This window comes from Alosa sapidissima, chromosome 5 (assembly GCF_018492685.1).
Source record: "Alosa sapidissima isolate fAloSap1 chromosome 5, fAloSap1.pri, whole genome shotgun sequence".
Classification (NCBI taxonomy): domain Eukaryota; kingdom Metazoa; phylum Chordata; class Actinopteri; order Clupeiformes; family Clupeidae; genus Alosa; species Alosa sapidissima.
In genome coordinates this window covers 23908821-23926189 of record NC_055961.1, presented here as the reverse complement: position 1 = coordinate 23926189, position 17369 = coordinate 23908821, and the positions used below count along the sequence as shown (strand labels likewise).

General features: G+C 42.2%; 1 protein-coding gene across 2 annotated transcripts; it reads right to left on the bottom strand.

Annotated features, from left to right (window-relative positions):
• Nucleotides 1–13: 13 nt before the first annotated feature.
• slc47a1 (solute carrier family 47 member 1) lies at nucleotides 14–12959 on the bottom strand. 2 transcript variants are annotated; one of them, XR_006031884.1, is made up of 18 exons: nucleotides 12400–12959; nucleotides 11773–11874; nucleotides 11418–11486; nucleotides 7216–7364; nucleotides 6972–7014; nucleotides 6775–6819; nucleotides 6246–6343; nucleotides 5858–5955; nucleotides 5147–5260; nucleotides 4871–4938; nucleotides 4421–4529; nucleotides 4192–4267; nucleotides 3977–4046; nucleotides 3566–3698; nucleotides 3112–3206; nucleotides 2751–2885; nucleotides 1378–2201; nucleotides 14–155 (listed from the first exon to the last, which is right to left on the bottom strand). XR_006031884.1 is itself a non-coding variant. In XM_042092504.1 (17 exons), the coding sequence occupies exons 1-17, from the start codon at nucleotides 12568–12570 to the stop codon at nucleotides 1890–1892; spliced, it is 1887 nt and encodes a 628-aa protein (XP_041948438.1). In that variant the 5' UTR covers nucleotides 12571–12959; the 3' UTR covers nucleotides 14–1889. The 2 variants fall into 2 exon arrangements, 1 of the variants encoding a protein (XP_041948438.1); XM_042092504.1 differs by having other exon boundaries at nucleotides 14–2201.
• Nucleotides 12960–17369: the final 4410 nt, after the last annotated feature.

Here is a 17369-nt window from a genome sequence, read left to right as displayed (position 1 = left end):
AGACAAACCCCCATTAAAGTGAATTAGTTTTATTATTTGATGCGAGCCATTTGTGTTGAATTCTATGATGTTATACAACGTGTCCCAAATGTCAGGGGGCTCTGGGTTGGTTCCGCTCCCATCCCAGCTCAAACATGCTCTTGGCCGATCTGGGTCTGATGTGGTGAGAAAAGAGCATTTCAGGTTTAACTTCAGTTTCACAAAGACTCCACTCTCAGTTGAATATCACATGGGAATTCATATTCATTCTCCTCTAAAAAATATATTCTAAATTGTTGTTTTTTTATTTATTCTAAAAACATGTCAGTTCCTCAGAGGTCTTGTGGATTATTCCGATGGGATCATTGTTCCCACTTGTTTCAGCATCTATTTTGATCATCTCCTCAGAGACAGTGAATATGCACAAATGATGCACAAAAATCCAATACAGATATACCATAAAACCTATAAACAATACAAGGCATTTGAGATGTCTAATACAAGGTGCTCCCCTCTTCCATTAACTTACAATGTTACATTCATGTTTGAACTATGAACTAAATGATTTAAACTATAGTCTTTCAGTAGATGTCCCAGCATGGTTAAGACAATAGTTTTTCCTTCACTCTGGTCATTGTCATCAAGGTGTAAATACACTAGACAGGGATCTGGTATCAAATGTATATATAAGTAAATCAAGTTAGGTAAAGTGAATTATTCAGTGCCATGGGAGTAGTAAACCAGTTGTTGCCAATTTTACAGTGCATCAAAATTATCATTAAATGAAATAAAATATGAAGATGAACAGAGTACCTTCTCAAAACAAACAATATTTTAAGATACCATAATCTGTCTTTTCTAGTCACAACAATATAATGAAGAATGAAAAAAAGCTTTTTGCTCAATTTCATCTACAATTGGCCTGGATTGACCATAAATGTATGAATCACAAAAGGCAGTTGCTAAAAATGAAAACAAAATATATCAAAATACTTCCTCACCAAATCAATGTTGAATGAACAGTAATAACAAGGAAACAAGTCTTTTCACACGTCAGTCCAGCTACACTCACTTCCTCTCTGTTCTGCTGACCCATGTCTGGAGAGAGTGTGCCCAGGTGCTTTATGCTCCTAAAATCCTAAAAGTCTAAGGCTGTGTCTCAAACCGCATACTTCCATCAGCACACCATTACAGTACAAATTTCCCTCACGGGATCAAAAGAGTATATATACTTATACACTGCTAGTGTGCACTGAGCGCTTACTTCAGTAGTGCCCACTTTTCGATGGTTAATATTGTCCTAATATCTGTACTATATACTTAAACTAAGTATTTGAAGTGTGCAAGTAGGCGGTATGAGACACAGCCTAAGTTTGGGAGCTGTAATACGGTGCACACCTTGGAAGCAAGAGAGGAAAGGAGTTTGTAAAGGTACAGTCCGTGATCCTAATCGAATCCTTTTGGTGAAATTCATTGAATTGTTTCTCACTATCCTCTAGCTGTCCCTTCAGTGTAATATAACTGGTGTTTATACACAGTCCTGCTGCTGTGAGTGAGAAACAAACATAGTGGTTCAGACCAAGCCATGTACAAGTGGTGTAATTTGATTGGCTGTTGGGCCCAGCCCAGATATCAACAATCTTTTGCCCCATTGTCATCTAGTTTAAAGTGGAAATACAATAGACAGTCAAGCCCCCTTGAGAATTGTAGTTGTAGCATGTGCATTCTTCACAACGAGGAAGCGGGTGCCCACCGAGGATTGGAGTGGGGTGGTCTTTCCCAGAAATGTGTCTGTTATCCACATTCAAAATATCAACTAAACTGGAACTCGTGCCCCCTAAAAATCTTTTAGGAAGAGGATCCATGTCCTCCCAGAGTTTAATCAGATAGATGATGCTCATCCCTGCCTCTCAGAAGGGAGAAGTGGGATCGGGGAGGATGGTTGGGATAACTGTGCTATTGACCCATTCCAGTGTCCAGTTTGCTGGCTGGCTGTGCAGCAGCTCTGGTGGGTAGCCCAGGTGGACCGCCACCCCCGCGGCTAGAGCCAAAATGGCCACCAGCAGGGTCAGTCCTCGGCGCAGCATTAGCTGTGTGATGGAGAGCTGTGATGGTGGTGTCTGCGTCTCCCCTCCATCCTTTCCGCTCTCTAAGCGGCCCTGGTCCTCTGTGCTGACCGCCGCGTAGCCATTCTCCTTAGGGCAGGTGCTTGCAGCAGCAGCCTGGGGGAATCAAAGACAAAGAAGGAGACATCATTAGGGTGCCGTGTGTAGTGCTGACTAGCTCTCAGTGTAGCTTAGCAACAGGGATTGTTCCACTGGCCTAATTTGGGCCTCATTCGAGTGTGCACCAAATAGTCAAAAGCTTATCAAAATAATATACTGCTCAAAAAAAATTAAGGTAACACTTCAATCATAGACTGGATCGGTACTCTGACACTGTTTGGTTCTGAGCACAAGTAAAACTTTTGAGGTGAGTGTTTTATTTTGCAAGAACTGTCAGATATTCTGTGAATGTAATTTGAGAATGGAGAAAAGGGTGGAAGGTTTCAAAAAATGTGTTTTAACAATTGTGGAAAACTGTAAGTGTTCCCTTATTTGAGCAGTATATATGTACAATATATATATAAATATATATATATAATGATACTTGTACTATTTATGTTTGAAGTATATATTACATCAAAGGCAGTAAAGCTAGTCTAAAGCGTGTGTGTGTGTGTGTGTTTTGACTGGGATGGGATGGACCATCAGGGTTCCTGTTGCCCTCACCGTTGGCCCGGTGTCAGTGCTCTTTTCCGGGCCCTCTGACCCCTCTAGCACCATCGTGTCCACCACAGCGTGGCCGAGGGACGGCTTCTGTCCCATACCCATCACCTTCCCAATCCTCCCAGCACGCTTCTGAGCCTGGGAGAGGGGAAGAGATTGGAGTGTTCACATGTGAATACCATTGACAAAGGAACTTTTGTAGTTATGACTGGTCTGTGACAAGTGGATTTATTACACCATAAATTATATGATGTGTGTTTACAGTTCTATGCATCAGCTGATGGAGCTGTTTCTGAATATTTAACAATGGCCTCCAAAACAAGACAATATCCCCAAGTAGCCATAGCGACGATGGTGTACTCACCTCCTCAGCCACTCTCCTCCAGTCCAGTTTAAAGATGAGGGTGACAAAGAAGCAGGTTTGCAGAATGACACAAATGAAAAGGCCAAGCCACAGACCTGGGGACAGGAAGTTAAGGTTTAGGGGAAGGCAAAAGAGGAAGAAAAATCAACCACTTTATAGACCCTTTCAACAACAAAAACAAAAACAATGCTTGAACGTTCTATTTGGGCCCCAATCTACTTCCTCTGCATTAAGATAACATATGGAATGTTAAAAAGGAAGTCTTGTGGGGCCAACTATGATGCTGATAATGGAACTCTCTTGAAAGGGTCCATATTAAACATAGGATTACACTATTATGGATTGTCCTTATGGGATATTATGTGAACTTTTGACATGTGAAGATGAAGATGATAAAGGTAATGTATGACCACGGTCTAACAAAGTTTTTGTGAGAATCAGTCTGCTGAAATACCAAGTATCCTGAGGCCAGCTTCGAACATGAGGTAGATGCCCACTGGCAGCCCAATGCAGTAGTAGCAAATGAGATTGGACAGGGCAGCAATCTTCTGCTTCCCTGCGCCCACCAGGATCCCAGAGCACACACACTGCAGGTCACAGCACAGTGGAGGAAAGGGAACATGGAGATCAAGTATATGTGCTGTTGAACAGCGGAACAGCGGAATGTCACAGGGCAAATGTAGAACAGGCTTTAAAACAGTGTTTGGATTAAAATGCATGATATGATGCTAAAGATACACATCAGATGCTGAAGATACTTCAGACACCTATTATTTTTGTCCTCCGATGAAATCAATCAATGAGTTAATGGTTTAGTACAGCTTTCCTACAGTGTATTATTTGTAGTAGAGGGGAAACTACAAACCACAAGTGCATCGAAGAACTGCAGGAATATGAACAGCGTCAGATTCGTGGAGACAATCTGTACTATGCTCCTGGGGGGAAATCATAGAGAGAAAGTCAACTTGCAGAGATGTTACTGCCAGTAATAGTGACATCTCTGCAAGTTAACAGTAACAGCTCTTTCACTAGTTTTCCGTGTGACATTGCCCAGATATTGAAATATTCATGAAAACTCACTCATCAGTGGTGAAGATATAGCCAATGAAAGATTTGGTTGAAGCAAACAAAATGCCCTGAAACACAGCCAGCACTCCTGTTGAATGGGAAATGTGTCTAAATCATTCACTATGATTTAGTTTAATGTATACAGTGATTCAAACACTGAGGGTGGATGGATAGCATAGAGAAGGACAGATAGATGGATGGATGGATGGATGAATAGAAAGAGAAAGAGAGAGATACTTACCAGAGAGCACTAGACCAACTTTACATGTGTTCAGGGCTCTGGCCTCGTCTCCTGCCCCAAGGGCGTTCCCCACACGCACACATACGGCAGCGTGAACTCCCAGAGGAAACTGAAGGCAAGTTATAGGAACGTAGAGTCAGTGTCAAACATCCAGTGTGCATCTGTCCAGCACAAGACACCTTAACCTGCCTTAGTACTACTACTATAACAAGCAAAACAACAAAGCAAATCAACAAAGAATTTTAATTCATATCTGGTTTTAGAAATATATGTGCATTATCCTAAATGAATCAACCATATTACAGCCAATCTGCAATAGACAGAAAATATAGTCTCTCCGCTATGATTATCTGGACATTAGTCTGCTGACCGAGGTTAGTCTGCAGACATTAGTTTGACCGAGGAGCTGCTGGAACGACCCCTGGGGGGCGAACCAGAGAGATCACTTACCATGTATGTTATGGTCCCTAGTTCCAGCAGCACATGCTGGGCTGCCAGGTCCACCTCGCCCAGCATACCTAATCACAGGAGAGAGGACATGGGTCAGACAGATTAGGCTCAGTCTTCAAAAACATTACATGGAAGGGAATCCAGAAACTATAAGTGTAAACCCTCCAACATAGTATGTTTTGGTTTTATGTATTTTTTATGATGGGGAGAACAAGATCCACCACAGGCAGACATGCTATCTCCCCACCTCTGTCATACACACACACACATGCATACCTGCGAGTATGCCTCCGATCTCGTAGATCCACCACTCAAAGCAGGTCATCAGGGCGCTGGGGATGGCCAGCTGCATGAAGGGTCCCCAATCCTGCAGAGATGCAGTGGACCAGCCTACACACAGGGACCAATAGGGACATGCCTTACAGGGAACAGCAAGTCTACATGCTCATTCTAACTTGTGATTTCAATCAATGTGAATTGGAATGAAGTACAGAGTGTGTGTCTGAGACACATAGAGAGAGACTGTGTGTGTGTGTGTGTGTGTGTGTGTGTGTGTGTGTGTGTGTGTGTGTGTGTGTGTGTGTGTGTGTGTGGTCTTGGGTTGAGAATCACTGAGGCAAATAGAACCCAACACCTTCAGTGTCGGCGCTCTGCCGCAGAGAGAGGGCAGGGAGGAACAGCGGGACTGTGTTTGTGGAGGACGGTTTCTGTTTCTCTTTTTCTTCTCTCTCCCCTGCCCCTGCACTGGGGCCCTGCACACTCTTTTTACACTAGGCCCTGCACACTCTTTTTACACTAGGCCCTGCACACTCTTTTTACACTAGGGTCATCAGTGCAGTGCCCATTTTCATTCATGTGGTTGATATATTGCAAAGCCAGCGATTGCAGCGATTGCATTTGCGTTTTACTGGGTGTGCGCGTATGTTAATGAGTGTTTGTTTAGTGTACATGTGTATATATGAGTGGGTGTGTTTGTCTGTGAGTTACCTCCCCATGTCTTTGTATGGAGCTTCTTCCAACAGATGTAACCAAACAAGAGAAGACACAGGATGATCTGGGACAAACTGGACGCTATAGCAGAGCCCCTATAAGTGTGCCGGTGTGTGTGAGAGAGACACAATGACATTACTCACACTCAGTGCACTCTCATGGAAGACTATGAATCCTCATACTACACAAACTACACAATGAATATTGAAATGCATTGAAATAAAGCAATTTCCTCATATACATTACATCACATTACATTTGGCTGATGCATTTTTAGCCAAAGCGACTAACAACATGGTAAACAATTAAGCTTTTTAAATCATATACATCAACAAATAGTTAGAACTTATGGTGGTATTATTAAATTGGTACATAGAACACCTACTGTACTCCCAGGTCCATCCTGTATATGAGGATGTAGTTGATGGCAATGTTGATGACATTGGCAACAGCAGCCGTGTACAACTGGGGCAAAATGATACCCTGGTTGAAGAGAACCCAGTTTTAGTGCCCAGCTATGCTTACACTGTTGTAATCATTACTGGCAGCCATGGCTAAGGGAGCATCTTTAGATCATTGCTTCAGATATTACAGACACTCTTTTTTAAAAATATGTAGCGTTGATAAAGCATAATGTGACATGATCAACTGAAAAAGACTCAGGGATAAATACTCGTTTGGAGCCAATTTTTGCAGATACAAAGCACTAGGTGGCACTGTACACAAGCAAATCATTATATCATAAATATCACCTCAATATGGACAAACACAATTACATCTATTCCAGTAGAAATGAAGGCAAGTGAGCAATACAAACATGACCCTATCCACATTGGGTACTTTTCTTTAGACTGTCTGGAGGTAATTATACTGTACGACAAAGGTAACTGATGGAGTGTAGTGTGATACTTCACCTGATTCTGAAGGTAAGACACCTGTAGCTGATGCATGAACATGGCCTTGGAAAGAGAAGACAAAGACACAGTACAGGAGTGTAAATTAATATTGCAAGAAACCCTATGACACATTTTTAATTTAAGTTTATATGGGGTGTGAGAAGTTTGTTTGGGTATTCTCTTTCATCTATCTGATTTGTATAGTCGCAACTAACCGGAACAGCAGGCAAGAAGGCCAAGACATACAGTTGTGCTATCCTAGACAGGAAAAACAACAAACATACAACAACAACAACACAGATGTGAGATTTTTTTTAACAACATTCATATCTAACGAAGTACATGACAGTTTTTTTAATGTATAAACATTTTATATACTGATCTAGGCTTGTCATTACACCCTCCAGGGACCTGATGTGCAGTGCTGTGCTTTGGTGGCTGGTGTGAGAGCGCCCTCACCTGGCCACCTCGGGCTCCTGCCACAGGGCCAACAGGATGGTCTCTGCGTTGATAAGTATGGCCCAGCAGGGCAGGCAGAAGATCAGCAGAATCAGCATGCTACGCTGGAGGATCTCCCCCACTCGCTTCAGGTTTTTACTGCCAAAGGTCTACACACAACAGAAACATAAATACACGCATACGTCGGTACCGACAGGACATACAAACATACATACATACATACAGGACATAAATACTGTACACACATACTGTACACAAATACAGCCAGACATTAATACAGGAGTCATCAATTGGAGTTCTTTTAATGCCTTGTAATTACAGTGCATGCACTGTACTGTTATTCCTAGGCGTCTTATTCTTCGTCTTATTCCGCTGAGCGTACTCTTCAACTTGAACCATTTGACTTATAAACTTTGTTCAAACCTTGTAACGTAGGTCTTAAAAAAAACAAGGTTGCTATGTCTTTTAATTTCTAAACTATATTTTGTGAGATATTAATGAAAAACAAGCTTATTTTTCCCATAGTCTTTGCATTGGGCTTTATTACATCATAAAGAGCCAATTAAACTGAGTTGCACCTGTTCCAGCTGCCAACTTATAGGCCCCCTTTCTCTCTGTGTCTCTCTCCATTCAACAACAATATAAGGCACCCTCCATCCAACTTTCTCTTCATACAGCCTCTTCAAACCATTCATCCATCCATTAAACCATGTCAACCTAGCAACCACCACAGCATTACATTACATTACATTACATTACATTTGGCTGACACTTTTTAACCAAAGCGACTAACAACATGGTAAACAGTAAGTTTTAGAACAATTCTCACAATTTTAGGACAGTTTAAAAAAACATTAGAGTACAGTAAGAATAAGTGCGTCGGTGAGTGCTGTTTTTAATAGTTACTTGTCAGTTTAAAACGGCTGGTGAGTGCTAGGATCAGTAAGACTTGTTGTAAGTGTTGCTATGAGAGTAGATGTTCTCTAAAGAGCTGGGTCTTCAGGAGTTTTTTGAAAGTGGAAAAGGATGTCCCTGCCCTTGTAGGAACTGGCAGTGTGTTCTACCAACGAGGAACAACAGATGAGAAAAGTTTGGATTGGCTTGAGCGTACCGGTGGTAGAGCTAGACGTCGTTCGTCAGAGGAGTGCAGCGGTCTGGAGGTAGTGTAAGTCTGTATGAGGGCATTCAAGTAGGTGGGAGCAGAACCGGAGACTACTTTGTAGGCAAGCGTTAGAGACTTGAATTTGATGCGGGCCGCCATAGGTAGCCAGTGTAGCTGGATGAGCAGCGGGGTAACATGTGCCCTTTTGGGTTGGTTGTAGACCAGGCGCGCCGCCGCGTTCTGGATCATCTGAAGTGGTTTCACTGCGCAGGCTGGGAGACCTGTCAGGAGGGCATTGCAGTAGTCGAGTCGTGAGATGACTATTGCCTGAACCAGAAGTTGGGTAGCATCTTGAGTCAAGTAAGTCCTGATTTTCCGTATGTTGTAGAGTGCGAAACGGCATGACCGGGCGACTGAGGCAACATGATCTGAGAAGTTTAGTTGGTTATCAAGAACAACTCCTAGATTTCTTGCAGTCCTGGTCGGTGAAACAGACAGGGAGTCAAATTTGATGTTGATGTCGTGGTGTATGGTAGGTTTAGCTGGGATGACCAGCAGTTCAGTCTTTGAGAGGTTCAGCTGGAGGTGGTGTGCCTTCATCCATGTAGCTATGTCTGAAAGGCAATCCGAGATCCGTGCTGAAACCAGGGGGTCGTCAGGTGGAAAGGACAGATAGAGCTGTGTGTCGTCTGCATAGCAGTGGTATGAGAAGCCGTGCGAATGGATAATCTGTCCCAAGGAGGTGGTGTAGATAGCAAAGAGGAGGGGGCCCAGCACTGAGCCCTGGGGGACCCCTGTGGTGAGATGGTGAGGTGCGGATAGCTGACCAAGCCATGATACGTTAAACGAGCGTCCTGTGAGGTAGGATTCAAACCAGGAGAGAGCAGACCCGGAGATTCCCATGTCAGCGAGTATAGAGAGAAGGATACGGTGATTAACCGTGTCAAAGGCAGCCGATAAGTCAAGCAGAATGAGTACTGATGACCGAGCGGTCGCCCTGGCTTCTTTTAAGGCTTCTGTTACAGACAGCAGAGCCGTTTCGGTAGAGTGGCCGCTTTTGAACCCAGACTGATTTGGATCCAGAAGGTTGTTCTGTGAAAGGAAGTCAGAGACCTGTTTGGAGACTGCTCGTTCAATGCCTTTGGCTAGGAAAGGCAGTAGTGAGACAGGGCGGTAGGACAGCAACCAACATTACCAGCATATCAACTACATTAGTTGGCAAACACCATATCTACCCTAGCAACAACCAAACAACCAACCAAAAAACCACCCTAGCAACAACGTCAACCAACATGATAACCCAGAACCAGCATAGCAACTGCTTTATTTAGCATAGCAACCACCATATGTAGCAACAGAGCAACAGTCTAGCAACAAGGTACCATCTACGAACTTTGTTTCAGACAGCATAGCAAGATAGCAGCACAGAATGTCATTGCCAGGATACCAGAAAGCAGAATAATGGTCGACTTCAGCAATAGCTGCTGAAAATTACAGTGAATAGAATTTTGGATGTTGAAGGCTTGAACCATGAAGGATACATCTACGCTGCCTTCAAATTTCAGCAAAATGAAGGTATCTTAGAAGGCAACATTTCATAAAAATATTTAATTTGGACATGCCTTAATGCCTCACTCCCCTGTTAGATATAAAAGGCAGCATTTTTTCCCGTTTCAGACACAGCCTGTATCTACCCTAGCAACAACCTAGCAACCATCTCAATTACCCTAGCCACAACTTTGCAACCACTACCATAATTTCAACCTAGCAACCATCAAAACAAGCAACATTATTTCCCTAATAACCAACACAGCAACTGCTTTATTTAGTATAGCAACCACAATGTCTTCTCTAGCAACAACCTAGTACTATATCTGTGCTTCCATTATCTGTTTTAACTGTACATGATATTTTACATACCATTGTTTGCATTTTCATGCACTGGTAATTCCTTGGAATTGAATTTCCAGTTAATTCAGTTATTTCTGTGTTCCTTCCATGCAGACCTACCCCCCTCTCTTACCTCTTCCCAACATTCTAACTCAATTGTATGCACTATATTGCTATGTTTTCGACCAATATTCTAATCTGTTCCCTGTTAAATTTTAAATATTATGTTGTTTTTGTCGTCTGCCAAATCCCATAACCATAACCATAATAACCATGTAGCATAATGTTATACACCATTTGAAAGCCTGGACTCTTCCATACTTGGCAACCTTTTTCATGTACAATGTGTATAGTGCTTTACATTGTCAGATTAATCTTACTATGTCTCAATTAAATTTAATCAAAAATGCCCCCCTCCCCCTCCTCCACCTTTGGTGCTTCCCTACCTTCTAGCTGCAGTGTGTATCCTTAGCAGTAAGTAGATGCAGAAAATTGGGTATTGAAATATTCACAGGAATATTCATGTTGCTTTATTCAATATTAGTTGTGCAGATGTATTAGTCTAAAAATAGAGACTTTTGCGTAATTATTCCATATTTTGTGTATTCATATATCAGAACCTCTGACATCCAATACAAATACTCTACAAGAAACCTCAGCGTGAATATAGCAGAAAACTTTGAACATAATGTATACTGTAACATATTAAATAATAACAATATTGTTAATATTTATTAAAATGTAAATTCATTTTACAATTAATACATTCAGAAATTAAAATGTATATCTGTGACTCTAATAGCTGTCTAATTGTACTGGCAGAGGTGATTGTGACCTTATTAATCACTATCTGAGCATATAATGTGGATAAATGCTTATCTTTATCTTCTTCCTCAACTAACCAAGAGGACAATGACTCCCTTAAGATGGCCAAACCACTCCACATTTACTCTGTCACTGTTGCACCATAGAACAATTATTCTTGTGTGATACATTTACTTCATTGGTCGTATAAAATATATGAAAGACAGTATTCCTCACCAAAAAGTTGTGCATGAATTATTACTAAAACAAAGTAAATTTTGATTGTGATAGCTATGTCACAGTCTCTATTTTCTCTTTCAAGGCTCATCATTAGATCCACAAAAATCCCCGTCCTCTATATGAAATGTATTCAGTGAGTGACTGTGTGTAAACTCTGAGCGTGTACCTGGGAGACGAGTGTGTCGCAGGCCAAAGCCAGGCCCATGCCCGTAGCTGCAGTGGCCACATTGATAGCCTGGGGAAGCAATGGAGATCAGAAGATCAGATGAGGCTCAAGCAACTTACAGTGCTGTATAGTTACAGTACATTTACATCTCTAATCTTCTACGAATTGGAAACAAAGGTGAACCAGAATGTGTGCTTCCTGATCATTAAAGTTGAAGCCATGGTGTTAAAGCCAGTTGAGCTACACAAACACAACTTTTCTACTATAATTATAATCTTTTGCAGAAGTGAAATGGAAACAAAAGCAGACACTGATGTGTGTGTGTCCACTTGCAGAGGATCATGGGTATATTCACCGCTGAGGCCAAAGCATATCCAGCCAATTCTGCGTTTCCAAGGTGACCAGTAGCTATTGTGATGACGAAGGGCAGGAGGAAGTTTAGGATGCGAGAGACGAGCTGATGTGGACAGAGAGACAGACAGGGGGTCAAGGAAACAAGAATTCTGTGTTCTAAATTAACCCTAACCATTGGGGAGACAGAATTTATAGAAATGTAAAAAGATTTAAGCAATATTCATTTGTCATTGATCATCATTATTTGTCACTATGACAATTCATAAGAACATGGTAAAGCAAATGCAATACTGTATTTTGTACTTTTCAGACAAGCTCCTCATGTATCAACCTGTATACTCTTGTTCAGGGCTCAGACTGACTCCTCCATTCCTCCAGAGTCTCTCTCCTGTGTCTTTCACAGGGAGCATTGTAAAAGTGTCCTCCTCTGCTTGCTTTCCCACACTTGCCTGTGTCTCAACCAAACCTCCTGGTGATCAGGCTTGTAACATAAGAGTCCCTGTTTTTGAGGCCATGTGAATGGTATCATAACAGCCCAAGTGTTTGCCCCCCTGTGTAAACGTGCTTGTGTGTGTGCATGTGTTTTAGAGTGTATGTGTTAGTGTGTGTGTGCTTTTCCAACACTTACCAGAGGGCCTGTCAGGCATAGGACGTGGTAGAGCTCCTCTCTGTAGATCAGGGGCACTAGGCGTCTTAGCCAGCCATAGCGAAACAGTTTCCTGCTGGCTGCCGTTTCCTCGGTAAGCTGCCCGGTGCCCAGCGGCACTCCCGTAGCCTCCGGAATCCCCGCTTTATCCATTCACCCGTGAGACAAGACCAAAAGGAGAGAGAGGAGAGAGAGAGAAAGAGAGAGCAACAGAGAGAGAGATGAATAGAGTAGAGATCGAGAAGGAGTGAGGGAGAGATAGAGAGAGAGAGAGAGAGAGAGCGAGAGAGAAAGAGAGAAAGAGAGAAAGAGAGAGGTTCTGTGTTGCGATGGGGCACACAGATTCTGCTGTCAATCCATGGCAGAGGCACAAGAACATGCACACACTCTCCCAGTCACCCCCTAACAATCATACACACACTCCACACTCCCCGTACCCATACCAGCCCCCACACACACACACGCAGAGGAGAAAAAAGTGGGGGGGGGGAACTCTGCAGGGTTACTGATTAAGTAACCTGCAGCCACTCCAAAGGAGAAAGGAAGAGGGGGAGAGAGAGAGAGAGAGAGAGAGAGAGAGAGAGAGAGAGAGAGAGAGAGAGAGAGAGAGAGAGAGAGAGAGAGAGAGAGAGAGAGAGAGAGGCCACAATCAAGCCCTCTTAATTCCAGTGGACGTAGCAGCATTCGGTGAGGGAGCTGGCCAGGGAAGGGGTTTTGTGGTCTTAAACGTGGGTAATCTTATCAGGAATTCCTATGTAAACAGCAAAGGCTTGTGCTTTTGTTACATGAGTAATTTGTCATTAGTCTCACATTACATAATACATTTGAAAAAGAAAAGAAAAACAATTTTAGAGACAGTGGTGACAGTCAGAGAAGCATTTTTTTATGACCTAACCTTTGCCTGTATAAGGGGCATTGCCTTTCACCTGTGCCAGAGTTACGCAAGTCTACTTCATTCTACTTCTCATGTTTAATTTTTTTAACAAGGTCACTTTTCCATTTGAAATTCTGTTTGTCAATTCTTGTTTCGATCTGTCTGTTTATTTGACTCATATTGATTTTGCTCACATTGCCGAAGCCTCCATCCTCACGCAGCACCCGTTCCTACTAAACATGACAAAAAAAAAACCCTCAGCTTGCTACTGACAGCTTTGCATTATCACTGAGGCCTTACAAATGAAGTGATGTCCTGGGGTTCATTAAAGCCACATGGATGATAACAATCTCCACAGTAACGCCATCACAGTTATCTGCTCGTTCCATCTCAGAAAGCTGCTTACTAGAACTACCTCATGTCATGTATTGCACATCGGACTCAACCTTTGACCAGTTTCTCTCTGCGTTATCCCTAGTCACCCTATCCTCTCTTGCACAACATATTGATGTTGAACGTGCAAGATAGGGTCCAACGCGGCACCAGATTTGGCTCTGAGCTGTGAATGTCTCCTCTTGGGTTCGTCTCCGCTGACACTGGTGCACAATTCTGTGCAATTCTCACAGTAATTCTTCCATTGCTGTGAGCATTTTGAAAATCTCTGAATAGAATATGATTTATCACTATATGATGTCCTCTTTTACAACTCTCCAGTGGGTGACAGAGGTCTCTGGACTTTACACCTGTGAACCTTATCGGATGGGGGGGGGGGGGGGCACAATCGACAGAGGGAGAGCAACAGAAACGACTATCAGAGAGGGGATGAGGAGGAAGAGAAGATAGCAAAAGAGGAAATACAGAGAGATACTCGGCAGAGAGAACAAATAAGATGAGGGTATGCAATGATCTGTTGAGGGAAGGAAATCCTCTTTACAGTATATTGTTCTACGTATTGGGTAACCTACCTACATCTATGTTCCCATGCTTTTGCTATGTGTGCTTTATGTGTTTCAATGATTAACACCCTTGGCTTTGTGCTTTTTTTTATCTTCTTTTCGCAGTCATGACACATTGATCAGATTTCTTAGAAAGAGGGGTGGTGCGCACATCCAAAAAAGTGATCCACAGGTGCTAGACAATTGTATCAGATATAAGAGAAAGGTTGGTCTGCACACTGTTTTTTGCTCCAGAAGTAAATTTATTTACTTAAAAAGGCAACATTTCGATCACTTCGGACCTTCATCAGGTATTGAGAACAAAGGGTGAGGCGGCTTATATTACATGACCCCAAAAAGGGGCACCTGCCTAAACAACAGGGCGTACCCAAAAAGGGGCACCTGCCTAAACAACAGGGTGTACCCAAAAAGTGACAAATGGCATAACATGCACCCGAAGGCACTGGCTTATATGCATTGCATAAAACCACAAGAATAAATAACAAATAAAAAAAATATATAACTGTATGTATCAAAATAGGCAATCAAAGAAAAGTTTTTAGATCAAGATACATCAATATATTTTTCATATACAAGCAGAGAACAAAATGTAAACTGCAGGCTATATATCAAACATGAGCAATCAAAGAAAAGGTCTAAGGTCAAAATACATATTGAGGCCCTTTGGAGACATGGTGTTTAACATGTGTATATAAAATGCCTCCCTTCTAAGGAGAAGGTTATCTATGTCTATTCCACGTCTGGGGGTGGAGACATGTTCAATTCCAATAGGTTATGTTTTAGCGCATTAAAATTGACAGCTACAGGATTTTACTGATCATTTAGTCTTATATTGCTCCTGTGTTGATGTTTTTATGCAGCTCATAGTCTTACCATTTAATAAGCAAGGCCGCAGGGGCACTTTATCAAGTAAATGACATTCTTAGTGTTGCATGTTATAATTCCTTTTATTTTGAGCGTCTTCCCTGTGTGCGGATGGCAATATGTGTTGCACTTATAGGTGAAATTGCATTGCACACAGTGTGCACACCTGTAATTTCCATCAGATGGTGGAGGGAATCACTGCTCCCTTGATCAGGTTTACCCAGACAGCCCCTGAATGTGGAGCAGATCTGTTGGTCTCGTGTCAGATCTGGGCCAGTTCTGTTGCAGAGATGTCTGCTATCTGGACGGGGAGGAAGACGTCTGACCACTGGGGGGTGCACACACGCTTTCAACTAACATCAATATCAGAGCTGGGAATGGAACTGATGCCAACATACTGCCACCTAGTGAACAAATATCTTGAATGAATTTGGTTCACAGCTTTTGTCCAAGGAGAAAGCTCACACCTGAAGCTAAACAAAGCTTCTCCACTTCCTCTCTCTCATGATAAAACCATGTCTTTCAGTGCTTAATGGGTATTCTGTTGGTCCCCAGATTTGGTACAGTTTGAGAGGAAGGTTGTCAGCGTGCTCGGTCATAAAAAGTCTAAATATTAAATGTTGCTTTAGTTGGATGCTCTGTGTGCCAGGGGAAAAGGCAATTCAAAAAGGAGGATACTTTCCCTCTCTTTTCTCAAATGTAGTACAATACTAGGTGTATTGCTCTGCACAAATAATCCAAACCAAATAAAAGTTGTTGAGATGGTCATTGTTGTATATTGTCTAGTAATAGCTTTCTTGGTGTTGTTGTTGTTTGACAGACAACATCACTATTCTGTCTGGACAGGAGTGAGAGCCTGGTCCTGATGAATCTGGACAGGTGGGTGCATAAATAGATAGAATAGAATAAAAAACAGCTACACAAGCCGTTACTGCAAGCCTAGGATAGCTCTACATCTGTGTGTCCTATCGTACATGCCAAATTATAACTCATTATTATTACTCAAGGGGACAACCAGTGTCCACAGTGAATAGCCTGGAATGGATTAAAAGTTAAAAACAACCGTCCTCTGAAACTCTTGAAGTCACAGCAGGGGCTTAATAAATGCATTCAGAGAAGCCTAAACCATTGTTGTGTGGGGGCACAGCATTCTTTTTACAAGAAGTACTGAGATCAAACCAATGGTAATTACGCTGTGTCTACGGCAACTCAATAACATTCCACTGCGGGGCTCTCTCAATAGCCCAGTCAAGATGTTCAAGAGTCAATCTGGTCTTTCACACACATCGTTGTCTTAGAAAAAGAGGCTCCATGAAGTTATCTTCTCATGAAAGTGTTATGTAAACGGCTCCTCATTTTAATTTAGGGAAAAATGCAATGGCTCATGGCCATCAACTGCATGTATGTATGTATGTATGTATGTATGTATGTATGTATGTATGTATATGTGTATATATATATATATATATATATATATATATATATATATATATATATATATACACGTATATGTATGTATACATATAGATAAACTGGTTTCAGGATAGGAACGCAAATCAGTACTTACTGAAATAAATTTTCACGTATGATACATACATACATACATGTATGTATGTATGTATGTATGTGTGTGTTCTTTAAAAGCAGATGAGTCCTTCCTCTCGAATTGGGAGTATATCCAAAAAGTATTGGGTGCTCTTGGAAACGGGGAAAATGAAGAATTATTCCACAATGAAGAGCAATCCTTGCCTAGACTTGTAACCGGAGGGTTGCCGGTTCGAGCCCCGACCAGTGGGCCGCGGCTGAAGTGCCCTTGAGCAAGGCACCTAACCCCTCACTGCTCCCCGAGCGCCGCCGTTGTAGCAGGCAGCTCACTGCGCCGGGATTAGTGTGTGCTTCACCTCACTGTGTGTTCACTGTGTGCTGTTTGTGTTTCACTAATTCACCGATTGGGTTAAAAACCGATTGGGAGACCAAATTTCCCTCACGGGATCAAAAAAGTAGATATACTTATACTATACTTAAATGCATCCTTCCTCGTCCAGCTTGGTGTGCCTGGATTGCTCTTTATTGTGGGATAATAGTTATTCTTGGTTATTATCATATGGATTTTATGACCATTTATATTTGGAAAGGTGGGTCTCTCTTATCATATGCAAAGGAATGTCCATGGCAATTGCAGTGTGATTCAGTGTATTACAACACCACATGCCATCATTTGTAATGTTTTCTTCAAGGAGGCTGCCGAGACTCTAAAA

What these genes read in the sequence shown, in the direction of transcription:
- slc47a1 (XM_042092504.1), bottom strand. Translation starts at nt 12,570, where the DNA reads ATGGATAAAGCGGGGATTCCGGAGGCTACGGGAGTGCCGCTGGGCACC. An exon ending in AGTTCTTCGATGCACTTGTG is followed by an intron (nt 3,699 to 3,976) that starts GTTTGTAGTTTC and finishes TGTGACCTGCAG; the next exon opens with TGTGTGTGCTCTGGGATCCT. An exon ending in AGCTGGCCTCAGGATACTTG is followed by an intron (nt 3,207 to 3,565) that starts GTATTTCAGCAG and finishes TCCTGTCCCCAG; the next exon opens with GTCTGTGGCTTGGCCTTTTC.